The 23,543-nt window shown below is 49.5% G+C and overlaps 1 protein-coding gene across 1 annotated transcript in view; it reads left to right on the top strand.

Moving 5' to 3' along the window:
- The window catches only part of ANO7 (anoctamin 7), a 221,107-nt gene that overhangs the window by 67,646 nt on the left and 129,918 nt on the right, over positions 1-23,543 (top strand). Inside the window, exons 3-4 of the mRNA XM_078640414.1 lie at positions 15,069-15,250; positions 21,589-21,696. Of these exons, the coding sequence (XP_078496540.1) occupies positions 15,069-15,250; positions 21,589-21,696 (290 nt within the window). The remainder of the gene's footprint in view (positions 1-15,068; positions 15,251-21,588; positions 21,697-23,543) is intronic.

Raw genomic sequence — 23,543 nt, 5'->3', positions numbered from 1 at the left:
GAGGTGAAGACTTGTCTCTGCCGATCTCTATGACTCTTGCTGTCTCTTTCACAGGCGGTGTTGACCTTTCCCGATCACCACTTTATTCGATCCCCGTGCTAGAGTTGAAGACATATTTCACTCCTCATCATCCTCTCCATATCCTCGAGATGAAGGCTCACCTCGTTCTCTCTTTCGCTCTCTCAATCCCTTTCACAGGAGATGAAGTCTTGTCCTCTTGTCCTTCTTCTTCCTCATCCCCTTTCACTAGAGGTGAAGACTTATCCCACTCTCCTTCCTCTGCCATGCCTGGAGCTGAAGACCTTTCGTCCTCTCTCTCATCCTCTTTTGGTCTTTGGGACTAGAGATGAACACCTGTCCATCTATCCTCGTTTCTCTCCCACGATCTCTCACTGGAGGTGATCACCTTCCCCTTTCTTCTCAACCTCTCTTAGACCCTGTCACTAAAGTGGAAGACTTGACCTTTTCTTCATTTTCTCCTAGTCCAGGATGGGAAGATGTGTTCTTAACTCTCATCCTCTTCCAGGTCGTGACACAGAAGGGGAAAATTTGCCCCACTCCTCGCCCTCTCCTGGTTTCTTTCAATGGAGGTCCTCCTCTCCATATTGCTCTCATTGCCCCTTTCAGTGGCGGTAAAGACCTGTCCCCTTCTCCCTCATCCTCCCCAGGCCCTGTCATGGGAGATGAAGACCTGTCAACGTCTCTCTCATCCTCTCCCAGGCCCTGTCACAGGAGGTGAAGACCTGTCCCCCCTCTCTCTCGTCGGATGTATGTCACTCCAACGCGATCTTTTAGATCGCGGTACTTAACAACGCGGTTATTACAACGCAAGTCGTTACAACGACTTGCGTTGGAGGGCCCGAATTTAGGAATATTATAAATTTATATTCCAACACCAGTCCACGTAACAGTAGGGAAGGTGTTGGAATATAAAATTACAATATTCCTTAACCAACAGCGCCATCCAGCGCAAGTCGTAGTAACGACTTGCGTTGTAATGGCAGCGTGGTAAAGGTCGTGCGGTGTAAACACCGCATTGTAAACGACGTTTACTCTCTCGTCCTGTCCCAGTCACTGTTACAGGACTTGAAGACCTGTCACCCTCTCTCATCCTCTCCCAGGCCCTGTCACAGGAGGTGAAGACCTGCCACCTCTCTCTCATCATCTCCCAGGCCCTGTCACAGGAGGTGAAGACCTGTCCCTTCTCTTTTATCCTGTCCCAGGCCCCGTCACAGGAGGTGAAGACCTGTCCCCCTCTCCCATCCTCTCCCAGGTGCTGTCACAGGAGGTGAAGACCTGTCGACCTCTCTCTCGTCCTGTCCCAGATGCTGTCAAAGGACTTGAAGACCTGTCCCCCTCTCTCTCTCATCCTCTCCCAGGCGTGGTCACAGGAGGTGAAGACCTGTCCCTTGTCTCTCTCAGGCCCTGTCATAGGAGGTGAATATCTGTTTCCTTCTCTCTCATCTTGTCCCCAGTCGCTGTCAAAGGAGATTAAGATCTGTCCACTTCTCTCTCGTCCTGTCACAGGACTTGATGACCTGTTGGCCTCTTTCTCATCCTCTTCCAGGCCATGTCACAGGAGGTGAAGACCTATCCCCTTCTCCCTCATCCTCTCCCAGGCCCTGCACAGGAGGTGAAGACCTGTCCACCTCTCTCTCATCCTATTCCAGGTGTTGTTACAGGACTTGAAGACTTGTCCCCCTCTCTCTCATCCTCTCCCAGGCGTGGTGGTCACTTGAGGTGAAGACCTGTCCCCTTCTCTCTCATCCTCCCTCAGTCGCTGTCACAGGAGGTGAAGATCTGTCTACTTCTCTCTCGTCCTCTCCCAGCACCTACCACAGGAGGTGAAGACCTGCCCCCGCTCTCTCAGAGGTGACGACCTGTCCCCCTCTCTCTCATCCTCTTCGAGGCCCTGTCACAGGAGGTGAAGACCTGTCCCCCTCTCCATATTGCTCTTAATGCCCCTTTCAGTTTTGGTGAAGACCTGTCCCCATCTCTTTCATCGTCTCTCAGGCCCTGTCACACGAGGTGAAGACCTATCCACCTCTCTCTCGTCCTATTCCAGGTGTTGTTACAGGACTTGAAGACTTGTCCCCCTCTCTCTCATCCTCTCCCAGGCGTGGTGGTCACTTGAGGTTAAGACCTGTCCCCTTCTCTCTCATCCTCCCCCAGTCGCTGTCACAGGAGGTGAAGATCTGCCTACTTCTCTCTCGTCCTCTCCCAGCACTTACCACAGGAGGTGAAGACCTGCCCCCGCTCTCTCATCCTCTTCGAGGCCCTGTCACAGGAGGTGAAAACCTGTCCCCCTCATCATATTGCCCCTTTCAGTTTTGGTGAAGATCTGTCCCCCTCTCTCTCTTATCCTGTCACAGGAGGTGAAGACCTGTCCACTTTTTATCATCCTCTTCCAGGCCCTGTCATTGGAGGTAAAGACTTGCATGGTGCGAGGGTGCCTGCGTTGCAAGCAGGTTTGTGTGCCTTACTGCACAAAAACAATATCCTGAGGCATATTCCTCTTTCTATGTGTGCTGCAAAAAACACAAGTAGAAATTAAGACATTTCTCCTCATTACGCCGCCCCCTGAGGATGAGCAGACACATTCTTAGGTCTACCAGTAAAGGTTAATCTGGGAATGCGCTAACATCCATGGATGGATGGGTGGGAATAGCCAACACTCCACCAAAGGAACGCTTCCCTGATGCAGAGTTTTCTCTCACTTCGTACCCATACAAATCGTCATTTGTCTTCCTTTCCACTTCCCTTTTAGCCCCTTTCATGCATCCTTCTTGTCGTATTCTGTATATTAATATTACAGGCCAGTGTAATTGATGGGAAATCCAAACTTCTCACCCCCCCATCCCCCTCCCCCAATCTTACTGACCAAGCTACGCCCCTGTAAATCGTTTCTATGGCCCTTCTTACCTTACATCTGAGACTTAAGATCACGAGACAGAGGAGGACCTAATAAATATTATTGAAATAAAGAAGACATCATAGCTCAGCTTTGGGTGGGGGTCCAGAGGTGGCTAGAAATGAAACCTATTTAGAGAGAGTATGAGAAATTATAACTATTGCAAAGAAAAAAAATGAGAGACAGATGGAATGAGAGTGCTAAAGGAAGAAACGAAGAATGTAAAAAAGGAACGAAAGATAGAATGAAGGAAAGAAAACAGGATGGAAAGAAAGTTGGAAGGATTTAAGGAAGAACGTGAAGAAGGAAAGAAACACGAAAAGGAAAAAAAGAGAAAGAAAGAAGGAAACTTTACTATCAGGAACAGCTGCAATGGACCGTCCGAGAAAGGGTTGCCAATCAATTCTTCACTCATTCATGTAGTGCCTTATTGTTCTAAGTGGGGGCTGTTTTATTTTCCTGGCTACTACCTTGGCCAGAAGTAAGTGTCATACAGAAACTGAGCACTTCAATTCTTCCCAAAGCCTGACAAAAAGACAATATCTCCCCTTCTCATCGAGGGTAAGTTCTCTGCAGTTCTTAGACACAAGCAAGCTAGTTACTTTATCTTGCCTGAACACATGCTTCACGCCTGCTCTGAAAGGTAGGAGGAGGATGTGCTGGGCGGGGTGCCGGCAATGCCTTAGTAAGCTTAGTAGATCCACTCTGCCGCCTGCATTTCCCACAAGCTCACCAATGCCAAAGATCTATTGAAAGGGCAGATGCTGGGGCTAATAATACTGTTGATTGAGGGTGGGTAAGTACCAAAGACCAGTACTGAGAGCTTGCCATTTCTGGTGAACGGACATGTTTTTGGTGCTGAAGATTGTTTGGTCCCCTCTAAAGTTAATGCATGTTTTGTGAACACAGAGTGCATACTGGCTCTAAAACTGGGTGGTGAGAAAACATCATGGCCCCTAATACGAGGGTGGCGGTTCATGGACCGGCAGACTCGCGGGGGGCGCAGCGGTGGCGGTCTCCCGAACTCCCTATTGCGATATGAGTGGTGGGACCTCATAGCCCGCTGCAGCCATCAGGGACCGCCATTTCCTGGCAGTGTGGCGGTGGTCAGGAGGCAGTCATATGCTTGGCGGGACAAGTTTCCTCTCCGCTGCGATTTTCATGGTGGTGGAAACGCCATGAAAAGTGTGGCAGAGAGGAAACAAAGGGAGCCCTGCAGGACCCCCTAGTGCCTCACGCCGTGTGAATGCACACAGGGGGGAGGACAACATATGACCCCCTGTGTGCATGCACACCAGTTCCTGCATGGCATGGACTTTTCAGTCCATGCCATGCAGTAACTGATTTTGGTGACCCATTTTTAGGGCACCAGCATGGGAACATCAAAAACAAGGCCCCCCAGACAGGAGGAAACTCCTAATCTGGTGGGCTGTCTGACCACTGCTTTGACGGTGTGGCGGTGTGGCGGACCCAGCACCGCACTGCCAAAGTCGCAATCGGGCCCCTGTGTCTGATCTGTAGAGTTGATTTAATGAGTGAGTTATTTGAATTTGTGTTGTGTTAGGTCAGGTAAATGAATACTGTGCTGAACTGCTGGGAAGCAAATGAAAGGGATGTTTTTTTTTTTTATTTGTTTTTATTGCAGAGTCACTGTAAATCGGTGACTAACACTCAGATATTTCTGACGTGGGACACACGTAGTGCCTCACCCTATCGTCATGTGGACACACGGCCATTCAGCCCACATCCCAGAGGTTGGACGGCAAAGTTTGATAAGGTGTCATTGACATGCCCCACATACATTTCTGAGCAATCAAAGAGCATTCCAAGCCTCTGCTTTTTTCGTGAACTAAACTCCCCCCCTCCCTCCCCTTAAACAGCAAGAAAACACGTTTTAACCTTCCTTCAAATTACGAACCTAGAACCGTGCAGCAGCTGCCCCTTCCCACCCGCTCCCCCTCTCACTCACGCCACCAGCACACTACATTGTTCCACGTGACAAGTTTCCCTTGCCCCCTGCTGGCCCATTAACACAATAATGGGGACGGCCAGTCTCGAGAGGGTGTCCACCTTCATATATCTGGGGGTAACATTACAGGAACACTTATCTTGGGACCACCAGATAGCACGCTCAAGGGTAAAACTGTCTCAACTGTCTGGTGCAATTTTGAAGGTGGCCAATTCTTCGTCCTTTAAGCCTGTGAGCCCGGCCATCGAAACCTACAGGTCCCAGGCCAAGGCAGCGGCCATTTACGGTTGTGAACTCTGGGGGCATAAAGCGGCGAGGGATCTGTCTACAGTTGAAAACAGTTTTTTGAGGCGTTTACTGACCCTTCCGCGTGCAACGCCACTTCTGCCCTTGAGAATGGACTTGGGGTTACCCCCTATTGCAGAGGAGCTTGTGTCCAGACCAGTGAAGTTTTGGCACAGGCTTTGGTCCACGAACGAACTGCGCCATTATAGGGAGGACCTCACTCACGTCATGAGTCTTAATTGTGGTGGAAAAATTCCTTGGCTTGTCTCTGTCAAAAATGAACTGATTTTGATGAATCTCCGTGTCCTTTGGGAGGACCCAGCGCGAGGTTGTCAAGCAATCTCGCGTAAAGCACTGTCAAAAATTTTCAAGGACAGGTCACTCGCATTCTTGGTAAATGCACAACACAGCGGCACCCTTACTCTGCGATTTTTAGAATCCAAAAATTCTTACATTTTCGAACCTTTTATGGATTTTATTTTTCCCATCCTGGCTAGAAAACTCTTTGTCCAATGGAGGCTGGGCACACTGCCTACCAAAACCTTCACATCCAAGTGGTCCAGTACGGCCGACAAATCTTGCCCATGCTGTAAAACCCACTTGGAAGATGATCTTCATATCTTATTTGTGTGCCTCGCCTACCAAAGGCCTAGGAAACGCTGGATAGCACCACTTTGTAAAAACCTAGGGTTTAGAGAGTATGCACAGGCATACAGGATCTTGAAAACTAGCACCCTGGGCCACATCGTGTTTGCTGTCTCAAAATTTCTCATGGCTGTATGGTTGATCAGAAAAAAGAAAGGATCTGCTGAACCCTCATGAACTTTAGTATCTTAATTATTCCTACGCCGGGATGGAGTATTTTATAACATGTAATTTTTTTAAACATGATGTGTATTTAAATGTATGTGTGTTTTTATTGTCTCTTTTATGGTCTATATGACCGAAATAAAGAATTTTTGGAATTGGAACAATAATGAATTGCAGCTTGTCAATGTTGATGTCCTGTGTACCCCAGATGCCCATCCCGCTCCCGGCAAAGAAGGCCCACCCTCACAACCCCCCATCCAACCCGTGGTATTGTCTCCATTTGGACCAAACTCTGCGGAATTTTTTGGGACAGCCCCTGGCTTTATAAGTCACCCTTTCAGCTGCCATGTAGAGGTCAAGCCCTCTCCTCCATTCCTCAAGGGTCGGTGAGTCCGGCGCCCCCAGTGTTTTGCGATGTCCCTTTTCGCCACCACCAATGCTAGGACCAGGAAAATGAGGAGGGGGCGCGTCAGATCTATCTCATTGGTCATGCCCAATAGCGCTAATTTGGGGTCTTGTAAGATCGAGGCCTCTAGGACCTCCTCCAGTTCTTTGAATATCTGGGTCCAATATGTTTGTATGACCCTACAGGACCATATCGTGTGAAAGAAGTCGCCCACCTCGCCATGACACCTAAGACACCCTGGATCCTCTGTTTTCCCCATTCTACAAAGCCGTTGTCTGTCGTAGTGTTATCTTCTACTTCCTCAGGACCAGCGTGTAGATATAATAGGCCCCCTTCAGATCTATCCAAACCCAGGGTGCTATAACAGCCTTGGGCTAAGGAAGGATCAGATGAGGGCTGAAGGAAAAAAAACGGGAAGGGAAGGAAGGGGACAGCAGGGAGGGAGAGCTGAAAGACAAAGAACAAGAGATTGGAACCTTTTCTAGTACAAAAGATCAGCTCTATCAGACAAGGTCGATTTATAATCTCCCTACCTTGGGTATATAAGGATAGGCTACTATGCTCAGGAGATGACTCTCTTCTACAGCTAGCTGGCCTTGTCGTCCTACCGGAAACTCCTCCTCTGCAACACACAATATCATCAAAACTTGTAAATACCCATATACAGTAGACCCTACCACCTATCATACGAAAGGCTAGTGACACACCTACCCTTCTTCCTTTGCCTTCAGTCCCAAAAGCGGGGTTCTAGGAACAGTGCCTTAATCGAACTCCAAATAAGGTGGGGGGTTACGTCACCCAAATGTAGAAAAGAAAAGTAGTACCTCTTAGCTCGGATACTTATGTCAGTAACCTCCAATAGGACGTGATCAGGATGCCTGGTTGATTTCACCAGGACGGCTTCTTTCTATGAACCCAGGAAACACAAACCCTCTGCAATAGCCGTGGAAAGAAGGCTCGCCAACAGAGGGTTTGTTACAGTAAGGACGGACCAATAACACACAAAGAACCCCTTCCGCAATAGCCGGTGAAAGAAGGCTCTCCAACGGAAGAGGAATCAGAAACGTGATGTGCCAACCCCGTTTCCGCATGAACCGCAGAAATAAGGCTCGCCAACGGAACGGAAATATTCCCCTTGCACACCGTCGAGTAATTATTCCCCTCCGCAAGAGCCGAGGAAAGAAGGCTCGCCAACGGAGGGAATGGCAAAATGATGCGCCTAACTGGAACACGCTAAAGAAAGCACAGATAGCGGTTACTTCACCCCCCGCTCTTTCAGCGCTCCGCAATACTCTGCACGCTTCTGAGTGTCAGAACTAGGAGCACGGTCAAAGAACAAATACAGCACTCTAGCAAGGAACCAAGTCGATCGAGTAACCACCGGGTCAAGATCCAGGATATCCGACACCGGGCCAAGGAAGTGGTTGCCTATATATCCCGCCTCCTGCCGCTAAGCATTCTGGGCATTGTAGTTTTCATGCCCCAATGACTTCTCTGTGAGGCGCGATTTGAACCATAACACGTAGTAAGTTCTATGGAGTACATTGAACTGTATCAGACGTAACCGGGACTTGACCGCCACCTCCCGGGGATGCATCAGAACCGTGTCCCAGTCCAGATCCTCTATCATTCCCACATCTGCCTCCCAACTAGCCCTCAACTTTGCTAAGTCACCCAACATATGGTTGGTTAGTGTTTTATATGTCAGGGAGACCGCCTTTTCCGATATCTGTTCCTGAAGGAGCCGCCCTTCCAGAGGGCCGTACTCGGGAATGTCTGTGAGTGTAATGTGTTGGGCAATCCATGCGTGGCGTAGTTGTATATATTTAAAGTGTTGCGTGTTATGGAGCCCAAATTCCGACTGAAGTACCTGGAACGATTTGAGCTCTCCCTTGGCAATTACGTCCCCTATCGTGGAAATGCCTATGTCGTCCCACCTCTGAAAGCCCCGTAATTTGTTGAGTTCCACTAGCCACTGACAGTGCCACAGTGGAGTCTGTCGTGTAGGCCTTTTATCCCATCCCATACGACGGTTAGTCTTCGTCCAGGCAGCTATAGTTAAGGCTGTCGCCGGGAGGAGTGAGGTGCTACGGGAGGGTCCATATAGATATGAAAGTAAGTGTTTGGATGACATTTTCGCTCTTTCCAGAGCGTAGGTGGGGTGAACAGCTGGGGCATGGAGCCAATCATTTATCGGTATGAGATGTTCAGCCCAATAGTAAGCCTCTAGATTGGGAAGTGAGATCTCCCCACTGTATTGATGCCTCTGAAGCGTCGACAGGGCCACTCTAGCATGCTTGTCCAGCCAGAGGAAGGAGCGCAGGTCCACATGGATCCTACGGAAGACCGCTGCCGGTAACGGGTAATATTCATTTTGCAGCGCATATAGGTATTTCGGCAGTGTGACCATTTTAAACATGGCCGCCCTGCCTAGGAGTGTCAACGGGAGCTGCCTCCACCGATTCATATCCGCCACCGCAGCAAGTATGATCCGTTCTAAATTCCTACTGAAGGAAAGAGGCTCATCCGCAGTTATATAGATCCCGAGATATTGGAAACCCTCCGAAGTTGTCTGGAGAGCGGCAGGTATAGGGCCCCAGTGGTTCAGGCCCCTCGGGTCGTAGAGTACCGACTTATGCCAGTTTATTTTGTGTCCTGCCATATTACCATATCGTTCTATTTCTCGGAAGAGCTCCGGGATCGAGATGTCCGGCTCGGTGACATAAAGCAGAACATCGTCTGCGTATAGTGAGATTTTTTTCAGACTGCGGGTCCGTGGCACTGCTCATAAAGCCGTGAATTGCCACGTTATGCCGCACCCTGGCGGCAAGCACCTCTATCGTAAGGGTAAACAAGAGGGGGGACAGGGGGCATCCTTGTCGAGTGCCTCTCTGAATCTGGAACTCGCGTGATAGCGTCCCGTTCACCCGTACCCTGGCTTTCGGGGCAGTGTAGAGGAGTCACACCCATTGGATGAAATTCGGCCCAAAACCAAACCTACATAGAACTGCAAAGAGGAAGGGCCAATGTACTGCGTCGAACGCCTTTTCAGCGTCCAGGGAAAGGAACCAGTGAGGGTCACTACGGCCTCTGACTTCCTGGGGCCAATTATGGGTTCGTCTGAGATTCAATTTAGTGGCTCTGTCAGGTAGGAAACCCGACTAGTCCATATGTACCAGACCCGTAATAACTGTCCTCAGGCGGGCTGCCAAGATGGTGGCTAGGACCTTCACCTCCGTGTTCAGGAGGGAAATGGGTCGGTATGAGGCGCATTCATCCCGAGGTCTGCCGTCCTTATATATCGGGACAATGGTGGCCCAAGTTAAGTCTGGGGGGAGTTCTCCTTCTCCAAGGGCACCAACAAAGAAGCCCTTAAGGTGCCGCGTTAGGAGGTCCGCCGTACGCTTAAAGAATTCCGCCGGGAAACCGTTGGGGCCCGGGGTTTTCCCTGGCCTCACTCTAGCGAGAGCCTCAGTAATGTCATCCACCGAAATGTCCGCCTCCAGGGCGTCCATGGATTCGGGTGGCAGGGTCGGTAGGAGCGTTCCATCGAGATACCGGAGCGCCTCTTCTGGAGTTGCAAGGTCGCGGGCTGCATAGAATGCCTCGAAATGCGTAGCGAAAGTTTCGGCTATCTCCATGTCAGTGTTGACCGTGTCGCCCCCAATGGTTTTAACACTATCTATCCATCTCTCCGCACTTTCTTTCCTGCTAAGCCAAGCCAGTAGCTTCCCTGACTTGTCCCCCACGTCATATAACCTGTGTAGCGTGGCGAGGGATTGGGTCTTCGCTTCGTCAGTCACTAGTTCCCTGTATTGTTTCTGTACGTCTAGAAGCCTCCTAAGGGTCTCGGTGCTTGCCCGCACCAAGTGGTCTCTTTCTCTCTCTAGAATGTCTTGTTCCAATGCGGCCACGTCAACCTGGAGTTTCCGTCTTTCCTCACCTAACCTGGCATTTATCCTATCCCTAAGTACCGGCTTCATGGCTTCCCATAGGGTAACGCTGGAATCCACCGTGCCCATGTTTTCGGCCAGGTACACTTTAATGTCGGCCCGTATGCCTCTGAGTATGTTCGTGTTCTGTAAGTCCCATGCCGCCGGGCGCCACGATCCAGGATGCCTACCTTGGGTCTGTCCCACCCCAACGTACAGTGGAGAGTGGTCCGATATACCCCTGGCTCTGTATTCTGCAATGTCGCCCGCTTTCAGGTATTGACGGGACATGAAGACGTAGTCAAGTCTCGAAAACACCCCATGTGCCCCAGAGTAGTATGAGTACGCCTGTTGTGTTGGGTGTAGCCACCGCCAGACGTCCGTGAGACCTATGGCTGACATCTTGCCGCAGAGCGTAGTTTGGTGTCCGCTCCTAGCCACATCACCAGTTCTGTCGCTGCCAGTGTGCATGACATCGTTGAAGTCCCCTCCCACTATTTGTACCGTATCAGAGGTTTCTAGGAGTATATGTGTAAGCGCCGTGAGTGTACGGGGTTGTAGTTTGGGCGGTGCATAGACCGAGATAAGCGTAAAGGTACGTCTGTTCCAGGTACCCTGCACTCCCGCGTAGGTTCCCTGGGGGTCTAGCCATGTGCGTGTGACGCAGAATGGGGATGATTTTTTAACTATGACTGCCACCCCTCTAGAGTCCGAAGTGTATCCCACATGCGCTACACCTTGTGCCTCCCCCGCGCGATAAAAGCACACTGAGTGCCCTTGAGGTGCGTTTCTTGCAAAAAAGTGAAGTCTGGGTCCACCCTTTTAATGTAGGCATTCACTAGGCCTCTTTTGATTTTGGAGCCCAGCCCATTGACATTCCACGTCAGAATGCTTAGTCTCCTATCTCCCCCTTGTGGAGTGACTACGGTACTCGCCATAGGAACGCATGGGATCTACCATCGCCTGGACCCCGGCATGTATAGGTGAAGCGTGTGTTCAGTGCGTGCTGCTGGCTGCGTTCAATGAAAACGTGTTTCCCCCAACTTTCCCCCCCCTGGAGCCTCGTCCCAACAAACAAGAGAACTCCATTTCTTCCCCCCCTCCCCACCTCCCTCCCCTTCCAGTACTGTCCCTATACAGGACATGACTTTCCACAGGAGTAGGCCTGTCGCCCACCCACAAACACCCTCCCTGTCAAGTACCCAGGGAACAAGGAGTCAAATAACTATTAAACTTGTGCAACAAAAAAGCATGTCAACTTGCGTGCTCTCCACTCCTCCGGCCAGATGCCAATCCCACGACCCGTATACAGCATTGTTCAAAGGACGTGGCAGATAGGGGACGTCTGCGCCTCACTTTTGGCAATCAATGTTCCGTGTCCCTCTGGTTCACGATTTAGAGTCCTGTGTCTCCGATTCCGGTGCGCTCAATTGTCCAGAGATGTCTTGCTCCATCACACGAATCTCCTCCACAAGCGGACGTGCGGATTAGCTTCCTCCCCCTAGGTCCCCTTCTGCAGACGTGTGGCCTGTCAGGTCTTCCTCCTCGCCGTCCTCCGATCGGGCGTGTGATCGTAGCCTCGCAGATAGGGAGTCTGTCCTGGCCGTCCCCGTCGGCGAGGCCGAGCGTCCTTTTCGCGTGGGTCCCACATCCTGGCCATGGTAGGTGTCGCCTGGAATTGTCTCCTCGACTTCCTCGCAAAACAAAAGCTAAAGAACAACAATAAGACTTGTGAAACAAGGAAGCGTGTCAACTGGCGTGCTCTCCTCTCCTCCGCCAGGCTGCCATTCCCACAGCCCACGCACACCATCGTCCAAAGAGCGCATCATCATGGGGACCCCTTCGCTCCCCTAAGTACTTTCAGCGGACCGCTGCCCAACGATTCATGATTTGGAGCCTTGTGTCTCTGATTCAGGTACACTTAGTTGTCCAGAGAAGTCCTGTTCCAGCACTCGGATCTCTTCCACCAGCGGGTGTGCGGATTGACCCCCTTCCTCTACTTCCTCTTCTCCAGACGTGCGATCCTCCAGGTCATCTACCTCCCCGTCCTCCGATCGGGCCTTCGAATGTAATCCAGTAACTCTTGACCCCATCCCGGCAGATCCAGTCGGCGAGGCCGAACGCCCTTTCCGTGTGGGTCTCAGCTCTCGGCCGTGGTAGGGTGTCGTCTGGATTTGCCTCCTCGTCCTCCTCGAGAGTCTCATCCTTTGTGATTTCGGACGTTCCCAGTGGGTTGCATCTTGCCGGGCTTTGTCCGATGACTCTCTGCTGGCTCTTTCCCTGCTGTTTAGGATCGGGCGTTCCTCCAGCCATTGCCAAGCGTCTTCTGGGTGGGTGAAAAAGAGTGACTGGTCCTTATATACCACCTTGAGTTTTGCCGGGAAGAGGAGCATATACGTGATTTTTAGGTCTCTGAGTTTCGCCTTCACGGAGTCGAAAGCCCGGCGTTGTTTTTGTACCTCCTGACTGTAGTCCGGGAAGACCATGATATGAGAATTTTCCAGACGTATCTCGCCCAGTTTCCTTGCCTCTCTCAGGATGAGGTCCCTGTCGGCGAAACTAAGAAAGCGTGCTATGACTGGTCGTGGTCTTGCTCCCTCCGGGGGCCTCGCCAGGAGGGCCCTATGCGCCATTTCTATGATGAAGCAAGGGGAGAATTGCGCCGTAGGGAAGGTCTCCATGAGCCAAGTGCGCAAGAAGGACACCATATCAGACTTCTCAATTCCCTCTCTAAAGCCAATAAAGCGGAGGTTGTTCCTTCTCGCTCTGTTTTCAGCGTCGTCGACCTTCCATATGAGTTGGCGGTGCGAAGCCTGCAGTTCCGCCATGTCCTTGCGCAGGGTAGTGATTGCGTCTTCCGCCTCACCCATCCGCGTCTCTGCAGTGGTAACCCTTTCGGACAGATTCCGGAAATCCTGTCGCAGTAGTGTCACCTCCGAACACACTTCTCCTATTTTTACTTCCAGGGCAGCCCTGGACTCCTGGATATCCGTCCGTGACGCCTGAATGGCCTCCATCAGCAGCGCGGTGTCCGAGCGTGTACCTGACATATCGCTGGGGCCTACCGCGGCCGTGCGTGGGGCAGTGAAATTGTCCATGGTCCCCTGCTTGGACACTTTCGGCAGTAGATCTCTTTTCCCCATAGTTCACCAGGTCAGTCTAAATACCTCAGACGGTCCGCAGCGGACTCCACAGTCCGGGTGCCACTTACAATCCCGAGGGTGCCTCACCAGTCCCGCGTCTTCTCCAGAGTGGTAGGTGAAGGAGTCTCAGTCCGCTATGCCCCGGGGGCGCGGGATCACCCCCTCGGCTGTCCAGCCCGCCGACTCTCCAGCTGACAGTGGCAGGAAAGACTGACCGTCTCCGACGTTGTCCGTTGTTCACCTCCAGTGGCCCCTCGGGTCACGATGATATGTCTTTGCCTTCGAGCCAAGTGGGAGCAAGGGCAGAGGGACGCACGGTGGAGAACCACAACGTCGCCAATGGGAGGGCTCTCACTCACAGGTTGCTATGGCGTGCCCAACAGGTCAGGATGGGTCCGCAGGGTGTCACTGGTCATTCCCCCTCCGAGGCTCCCGGCGCGACCCCCACTGGCCTCCTCGACCCCTCCTGCGGGACTGCACAATATTCGAGGTCTCTCTCCCAAATCAGCGCCAGCCTCAGGTGGTGTTATTTGCCCCTCTACTGAGGAGTGGGCAGTAGCCGGTCAGTAGAACTCGGAGCACCACGCTCTAGCCCGTAATCGCGGCCGCCTTGTTGGTTAGGGCTGCAGTAGGCAAAGGCAGTCAGGGGGCTCACCTCTACCTTTTTGGTGGTCCCCGCAGTCCTCCCAGTCGCTTCCCGACTCTGCCACTGGTTCCCTCGCGGGGTCCGCACTCACAGGGCGCTCCCAGACGGCCTCAGCTCCTCGTCACCGGAGCGGCCGCCATGTTGGTAAAGGGTCGCCGGACCCGGCGGGGTCCCCTGGTATCCCCACCACGTCTCCCAGGAGGGTCAGCTCACCGCGCTGGGACCTGCAGACGAGCCAGGGCGAGGCGCCGCGTGTCTGTGTGTGTCCCTCAGGTCGGGGGTCTCGGGTTGCTCCGGTCGCGGACCTGTGGTCATTCCGCCATCTTGAGGCTCGCAGGGTTCCGAGGGGGGGGGGATCACGCTCTGGTCGGCGCCGCGTCGTCGTCTGTGGACAATTGTGCGAAATAGCGTGCTCCCCAGGATAGGGTCCGCCAGGGGCACCTCCGGTATGAATTTGGTGCAGTTTGGGGTAAGTTGAGCGTCGGATTATGAGGCAGCTAGCCGGAGCACTAGAGAGTCACGTCTTAGCCAGTCATGGTGCTGGCCACGCCCCCAATGAAAGGGATGTTTAACCCGTTCGGTGCTTCGGACAGCCCCCGGCCGTCCGATGTCATAGTGGGCGTGTGTGGAGGAGGGCCAGGGGCCGTCCAAAACACGCCCACTCAATAAATCACCCGCACCGCAGCGGAATTCGCTCTGCGGTCAACGGGTTAAAAACACATTTTCATATTTAGATTTGGGATGAGCGCGCCATTTTGAGAGACTTGGACAGAGTTGACATTTATTGCCTGAACTGAAAGAAATAAGGTACAGCCTTCTCTGAGCATTAGGCAGGAAGGCCTTAGAGTGTTCATGTGAGACTGGGAGATGTGAAGCCCTCCCTAAAGTTGCTTAAATGGCTCTCTGTGTGATGTCAAGTGATGATGTTAGGAGTCAGCGAACTCATTGACTCTCCTGGCTCTGCAGATTTTGTGCTGGTTTGGGAGGAGAAGATGCGCCCACACAAGAAGAGGAAGGTGAAATACGCCTACAAGGAGATGGACCAGGATGTCTCAGAGTCCCGATGGGAGCGGACCCGCAGGGAAAACGAGTACTGGAGGAAGAAGTTCCTGAAGAATCTGCGCAAAGTGGGTCTCTTAATGGAGAAGGTGAGAAGGTGACACCAAGGGCCTTGTTAGAAGCTCTCTGGTTCACTACCCCTTTCACAGGCTGTCCATGTCTTCCTTTCTCATGCTTTGACTAACCTTTCTCTCTCTCTGTGTTTCTCTGTCTCTGTCTCTGTCTCTCTCTCTCTCTCTCTTTCTCTTTCTCTCTCTCTCTCTAACTCTCCTGTCTGTGTTTCTGAGAGCCATGAAATAAAGCATCGTAGTGACTAGTTGCCTCTGACCTTGACAGTGTAGGATGGATTAACTAGCGCCAACAGTTATGTAGTAGAGTGGCGGTGTGTGCAGCAGCAGCATTGGATTTACTTGATGTCATAGGGTCTATGTTGCAGGAATTGGGTAGGACTATACCACTTGGCTAATTAGTTTGTAGGTGGCACTGGGATGTTGTGATCTTGTAACGGAACTTTGAGGGTGAGATTGGGGTGTGGCAGTGGTACTGAGGTTGTGGAGCTGAACTGTCATAGTGAGACTGTGGCAGTGGCAATGGCATGGCTCTGTGGCATTTAGACCACAGGGTACTCTGTGATAGTGAGGCCATGAAGTGGCCTGTTGCAGAGATGATGTGCTAGTGAGAGTGTGAGGAAATATTGTGACTGTGATGTAAAACTGTGATGTTGGGGCTTTGGTGAGATACGGTAGTTGTGAAGCTGTTGTATTGTTCTCAAGATTCCTGTTGGAAGTCTGGTTGATACCATGATATTGAGGCTGTGGCATGACACCGTGGAACTGACACCTTTCTCAGACTCAATAGTAGTGAAGTTGTGGTCAACTCTATAAAAACTCAGGCACAGGCCCCTATTTTGAGTTTGGTGGATAGAGATAAGTCAATCGGGATGGTCCAGGACTTGATCTCCACCATCCAGAGGGTCCTCCTCCCACCAAATTTTGAGTTGTCGGCTGGCCCTGCGGACAGTTCTGTACATTGATAGGAACCACCATCACGACGGTTCCTAACAATGTAGGAAACGTCTGACAGGCGCCCCGTCAAACATGATGCTTTTGTGAGGCCTTCAAACTTTTCTGAAGTTTTTTATTTCTCAGAAACAAAGACCCAAATTGGGAATGTGTTTTTGAAAAACTAAAAGCTCTGACACCATGCAAGCTTCCTCCAATGGCGTTGTGGTCAGTTTCTCTTTTTACTGTTCAACAGTAAAAAAAGAGCCCCCTGAACGCCCACTATAATAAGAAACACGGGGGCATATTATCAAGAACAGGCGATATATTATCGCCGCTTTATCGGCAGGAAACTGCCGCTAAAGCGGCGATAATGGGCTTGATAATATGCCCTTGTGAATTCCCATAGCAGCCCAGGTTAACACCAGAACCTGGGATGCTATGGGAATTCTCAAGGGCATATTATCAAGCCCATTATCGCCGCTTTAGCGGCAGTTTCCTGCCGATAAAGCGGCGATAATTTTATCGCCTGTTCTTGATAATATGGCCCACAGTTGGATGGCTTAACTTTGACAGCCCCTACTCCTTCGTGACATTGGAGGAAGGTTTATGCTGTCAGCGTAAACCTTTCAGTCCACCTATCACTAAAAAGGGTACGCAGACAGAGAGTTTGGTAGGCAGGGTACTCTGTCACATTTACGACAGAGTATTCTGTCTACCCAACACTAATCAGGGCCATAGTATGTACCGAGGTGCAAATTCTGTGATTGTGGCCCTCTTGTTGCAAGGATGAGTCACAACACTGTGGAAATGAAGAAGTGGTACAATACTGTTGCTGTGGTGTGGTGGTGAACCTGTGCTAATGTGGTTGTAAGGTAGTAATGTATCATCAAGGTACTACGGCTATATTGCGGTACTGTGGAAATGAGGTTATAGTATGCCACAATGCCACTAAACATTTAGTTTGATTTTGCAGTAATGAATTTAAAATTCGTCGACTTATAAATATAGATCTTGAATCACGTTGACATTTTTGGCAGTAAACATCTATTTTCGGCAAACAATGGTTCCGTTTTCACCTGTTATATGTCCACAAAAGATTCCTGGCAGTTGTTGATGCAGTTACTACCGAAGAATTTTACAACACTGCTGTGAACAATTATACAATAGTAAGGCTCACACAAGGGGGTGAGGAGAAGGCAGGTCAAGGCACTGTTTGCTTTTTAGAGTTTGTTATTGCGTATAAACTTCTGAGCTTGTGGAGAGTCAACTATTCCTCTTCAACACATTCGGGCAGTGGAAATTGCTGAAATACGTCCTCTTCCATGGCGGAAAAGGAGACAGAACATCATCAAAACTTCTGGGGGTGTGGGAGAAGGGAATTTATCCACAGGAAAAAATATTTTCTCAATGGAGAAAAAAGGAAAATGAAAAAAATGTGGAATTGCACAGTGTGGCTGCCTTTTCCATAACGTGTAATGCACTATGTGTACAATCACGCTTTTGGGGAATAACTCACAAAAAAATAACTTAGCATTGCCAGGATGACACCGAAAGACTTGTGACTGGTGCGTCTTTTTAGCTGAACTATTGCTATTTTTCGAATTCCAGAAAGAAGTAATCTGCTCCCAGGACTAATATTATGGTTGTAGAATTACTGTTTTTTTGTAAATTGGGCCCATGGTTTGGTCCTTTAGTAAGTATATTGTGAGGTGGAATATCACTATGTACATGAGAGTGGTAGTCAGACTATGATGACTTTGTTGTTGAGAAAGTTATTGGGGCACATGCAAACAGTGCGATTTGCAAAAATCGTCCGTTTGCGATCGCAAATGGCCGTTTCCAAGGTGTGAAAGTTTAGAAATTAGCAATTTAGGGAATCGCGATTCCCTAAATTGTGAATACAAATAGGGAATCGCAATGCACATGCTAGAAGCATTTCCTAAATGCGACCTGTGCATTTAGTAAACGCTAATTACCATCAACTTCAAATTGATGGTAAGCATGTGCATACTTTGTAAAATACACAAAACAGCATTTTCAAAGTGCCATGTGGCGCACACATGTCCCTAGGGCATGTGTCGGCCTTACATGTGCACTTATTTTTGTTAGGGGTGCCTCAGGAGGGCCTTAGGCCACTGGGCACCCTTGCCTTTGCATTACCTAATTTGGGATTACCAATTAGGTAATCACAATTTAGGCAATGCAAGACCATTCTCACCTATGGGCCTTGAGGCCCATAGGAAAGAATGGAGTCGCAATTGAACATAGCGATCCCCTTATTGCGTTTGCGAATCTTAAGGAATCGCAATTTGAAAATCGCTATTTGCTGTTTGTATTGATGCATTGCATTTTGCTATTACCAAATAGCGATTTCTTATAAATCGCTAATTGGTAATTGCAAAATGAAACTTTGATGCATGTGCCCCATTGTGTGGTAATATAGTTGTGACATGACAGTGCACCATTATGAATGTTGACAAAAATGAGAAAAAGAAGATGTATGATTTCAATCAGTGAGTTGTCCTAATTACCCTGAATCCAGTTTTACATGTCAAAACTTAAGTAGATGTTCGCCATTTCATGCAAGGCTTGCTACCTCAGCACAGAGCCAAACTCCTATTTTTATGTACCTGCGGTACGTGAAATCAATTTATGTAACTTGATATTTCTCATAGTTAGAGCTAGATTTACAGACATCTATTTTCAGAAACAGTAAACAAGATTTTCCTCTTTCTATTTCTGAGCTGGGCTGTCTAAAATAATGCAATAATACAGAGGTATTTGGGGGGTTAAATGAACAGACTTTATGTACTGCAGGTGCATAAAAACATGTGCTCTGCACTGAGACAGTTGAGCCCATCATGTTACGGGCTCTAGGTCCTTATTACAGAAAGGGCGCACTTTCCCTTTCAAAAGGTGCGCCGGGCCAAACAGGGTAAGTGCGCCCTATTTGGTCAATGCGCTGACCTCAGGGTAGCTGTGCACTTGTGCTGCCCTGTGGGCAGCGCATTCAAGTGAAATAAGGAGTGGTTGTTTACAAGCCTCTCTGTATTTCACTGTGCAAGTGGCACACCACCTGCACTTTCAAGAGGGGAGAGAGATCCCCTTGAAGGCGGGTGCAGTGAGTGACTGCAACCACTTGCAGGGTAGTGTTTGGCAGGGCATGGAACTTTTTTTCCCCATCCTGAGGGCTGTTCTCTGGGGACACACTGCCAGTGTACCACCTGATGGTTTCTTTGCCTTGGCACCCGCATCCATAATACGTCGCAGAGTTAAAGTGATTCCCTCATTTGCATGGGCCATGACCTACTGCAAGTGAGGGAATGTCCTTTCAAGATGATGCTGGTGCTATATATGAACCAGTGCTTACAGTATTACAGAAGGGGCTGCAGAAGTGTCTGCTTCCCCTTCGGTAATACCAAAGTGCCCAGACCCTTTGTCCCCCAGGGCACTTAGTGTAATACAGCCCCAAGTGTTATGACTTTTCTTTGGTCAGTAAATAATGCCCAGTAATATACTGCAGCATCAACAGCTCTTATCTACATTCTTGTGACTTGCCTCGGTGGGGCAGAGTCTGATTAAATTTTCAAGGTTAGCTCTCCTCCAGACAGGACCACAATCAACTCCAGTCCAGTTTGGCCTGCTTCCGCTTCACCAGTGAGGTATTGCGTGGCCGGTCAGGCTGGACTGTTCCTATCTCAGCTCTGTGTCTAGAGTGAACTGGTATGCGGTCCTGAGTTATCACCAGTGGTTGAGATTAAGTTACGCATTCCTTTGATCACCTTATTGTTTGTTGCAGTAGACACCTTAGCTATGAAGGGTATAGAAATACATGAGTTCTGGCTCAGTGTACCACATGATACAACCTACACCTCAGTGACGAGGCCTAAAAGGGCCGTAACCAGTCTGGGATTGCTTGTGTTCGGTTCTTGAAGGGACTTTGCCAGGCAGTCCGGGCTAGACTGCTCCTATTGGGGCAGCACCATGACTGATTTCATAAGGTATGTCTCTGTCTAGAATGGCACAGTGGGCAATAACGATGGAGTTGGATACAGGCCTGGAGATTGTGGCTGAGATTAATCCAAGCATTCCTTCCATCACCTTTCTATTTTTTCTCTCTAAGGTCTGATTTGCTACATCAATCCAAAGACTTTATAAAATCCAAAATCCAATCTCACTCTTTGCTCGTCACTTGAGAATTTAGAGACTGGGGGTTATTTATAGTTAGGCAGGTGGCTCCCCAGCCTTCCAGATCAGTGGATGATCTGGTCTCTGCTCTCCCGGGGGTGGACTGTTACCATATCTAGAGATCCCTGCTTTCTTTGCAGGGATCTCTGTGATGAACCTGCCCAACCACTATGGTGGAGACACTTTTGACACGGCTGTTGCCGGATGGGGTGCCCAGGCTGGGACAACCAGCGTCAACCACCTTACCCTGTGTGTTGTGTATTCATGCAGTACATCCGCCCGTGGATGTAGGCCCCAAATGAATACTGGTTCCCCGTGGCTAATGAATGGCACGCACACGAACTCTGGTGGTTAACTTAACTTAACTGCTTGCTTTGACCCGAGTTCCTTTATTAAACTAGTCCCGCCACTATGTCACGGTTGTGACTATCGGGACTGACGCACGCAGGGGGAAACACAAAACACCCCTCTCTGGGTTGACCACATGAGCCTGGCTTGCTTATGCGAACGTAACACAGTGGCGGGTGAGGCAAGCGGTACCATGACTTGGTTGCCCAGTAGCAGATGAGCCTCAGATTAAGGGTCTACATCAGCTAAATGGTGGGGAGAAGCAACGAGGTTAGGAGATGAAGCATCTGCCATTTGTTCTCAGATGCCCTGCTTCCACCAACCCCTTTGACCATCTTCAGGAATTTCAGGTACCCACCTTTGGCTGTCTCTGCAGGGTGTAACATAGCAACAGCTAAACTCACAAAATGGACAGAAGTGCAAGCAGGAGTCTTAGAGCACACTTGAGTGATCACTGAAGCCCACTTATGCATGCCACTTGGGAGGGTTTGCGGAAAAGAAAAAGCAGGACCACAGCGGGAAAATATAATTGAATTGTGGAACGAGTGGCATTTCACACCTCACTGAAATGGGAATGAGAAATTATAGAATAAAATAGCACGAGGAATACAAATAGAAAAATAATGTTCCCTATTGGCCACTACATGTAGACCAAAAGAGGAGAAGGATTAAAGAAGAAAGAGAAATTATGAAAATGATAGAAGAATGGGGATGGAGTCCATTGGACAAGGGGGGGAAGTGAGAAAACTAAAATACTCATCAGTATGAAAACCAATATGCACTCTATGGTACGGTGGCTCTGGTTGCAGGCGTGAGTGATACCATCGTGTGGTGCTGTGCATAGTGTGGTTGTGAACTCTAACAAGTCCCTTTTTTCCCACTTGTAGGAGGAGACGGTTAGTGAGCGGAAGACTATCCATTACCTGAAGCTCAGCGCGCCCTGGGACGTGCTGGTGTACTTTGCCGAAGAGCTGTGCATCAGAGCGCCGCTACAGGTAAGCGAGCAAGGCCTTCTTCCCGCTCAAACCAGCCACCATTGCCCTACAGCCTCTACAACCTGTGAATGAACTCATTCTACACACACTTGCATGAGGAGCATATTTTCCATATGTTCACTGCCCCAGTTACTGCAATTTACCGAGTCTACAAAAAGTGCCCTAATCAGCTTAATTTGTTTTACAGGCTCAACAACTTAACAGAAGGCCACTGCTCATAACTGTGGGATTGTGGAATGAACAAAGTGTGCTGTGTAGTGCATTTTGGAAACTTAGGGCCTTACTTATGAGGCCTTGCGTCACTTTTACGCAGACGGTGCGTCACTTTTTGTGATGCACCAGCAGTGTACAAAATGCACCATGTTGAGTCCTATTTACAAAATGACGCGTCTTGGTAGATGCGTTACTTTGTAAACCCCTGTGCCACATTATAACTGCGCCAGGTATAATGTATGCATGGGGGGGTTCTGGCGCAAGAAAGGGTCATTGAAGTGACGCAGTGAAAACTATGAGATTTCACTGCGCCACTTCTAGGACGCAAATGCGTCAATATCTTATGCCTGTCTCATTGCAGGCGTAAGACTGACGCAGGCACATTTAACATAGGGACTTGCCCTTGTGTAATGACCTATTGCTGCAGTTGCGTCACTTTTGTGACACACTTCAGCAATGCGTCATTTTTGCTCCTACAGATACGTCAGAAATACTGACATATCTGTAACTCCTTGCGCCATGATACGTCATACTGTAAATATGACACATCATTGGTGTCGCAAGGAGGGCGCAATGAAAAGTGACGCAACACAGTTTTTTCGCAGAGATGCATCACTTTTCATAAATGAGGCCCTTAGAAAGCGCAGGATAGCATCCTCGTCGAAACATGATTGGGATTGAAGCTACTGAAGAGTATGATGCAGCCCCAAAGAGTTCAGAACCTGCTGAGTGGCACCTTGGGAGTGTCTGGATTTGTTATGTTTAGGAGTAGGGCTATCTTATGGCCCAGAAAGAAGCTGAAATCCAAGTTCCACTCTGGAGAGTTAGTTCCTTGCTGCTAGGTCTTAGGTACCCTCATTGACCCCTAGTAGTTACACCACTACATCAGATTGTCACTGTCCATAGCAGACAACGAATACTCCCTACAAGGCATGTTATACACCACAAATAATCAATGAATGCTCACAGCAGACCGCAAAAGCCTCATACAGGCTATGATAACTCTCAGCAGACATGAATGCTCCTAGCACAGCATGAATGTACCCAAAAGAACCAGAATGCCCACCACAAATAATTAATTCCCAGGTCGATAAGACATTTAATGATCACCAGCAGCCTTCAACTGCTTACCAGTGGCAATGAATCACTCAGGTAGGGCAATGAGGTCTTCATCTTACCCTTCATGCTCGCAAAGGACCACAAATGTTAATGTTTATTCATTTGTGTAACTTAATAGCTTCTCGGCGCTAAATCTAAGAAGACCTTAAAAAGGACAGATGATTGGCAAGGCAAATTGTTACTAGTTCTAAATACTTCCTTACACCGAGCATCATGCAAGCATTGTCCAGTTAAATTGCGAGGCTAGATTAGTCATGCCTTTTTATTTACAGGGTATTGCATGTGTGTGGTGGGACTCCCAGACTGATTAGCTAGTTTGGCCCTGAAATGCATTTGGTTGAGGCTTTGATGATGCAGGTGGGAAACAAGCATTATCTTCTTTAGGTTTTGACTTGGTTCTAGGCACCAATAGAAGCTAAGCAGGTGCAGAGCTCGGGGTCCATGAGGTAGTAGATTATAACTTTTTCCGTGAGGTTTTTGAGGGTGAAACTTCTGTCGTGGATCACCTAGCACGA

The sequence above is a fragment of the Lissotriton helveticus genome, chromosome 5_1 (genome assembly GCF_964261635.1).
Source record: "Lissotriton helveticus chromosome 5_1, aLisHel1.1, whole genome shotgun sequence".
Taxonomy (NCBI): Eukaryota; Metazoa; Chordata; class Amphibia; order Caudata; family Salamandridae; genus Lissotriton; species Lissotriton helveticus.
The sequence above is the reverse complement of the archived record's forward strand: the minus strand, read 5'-3'. Positions and strand labels throughout refer to the sequence as shown.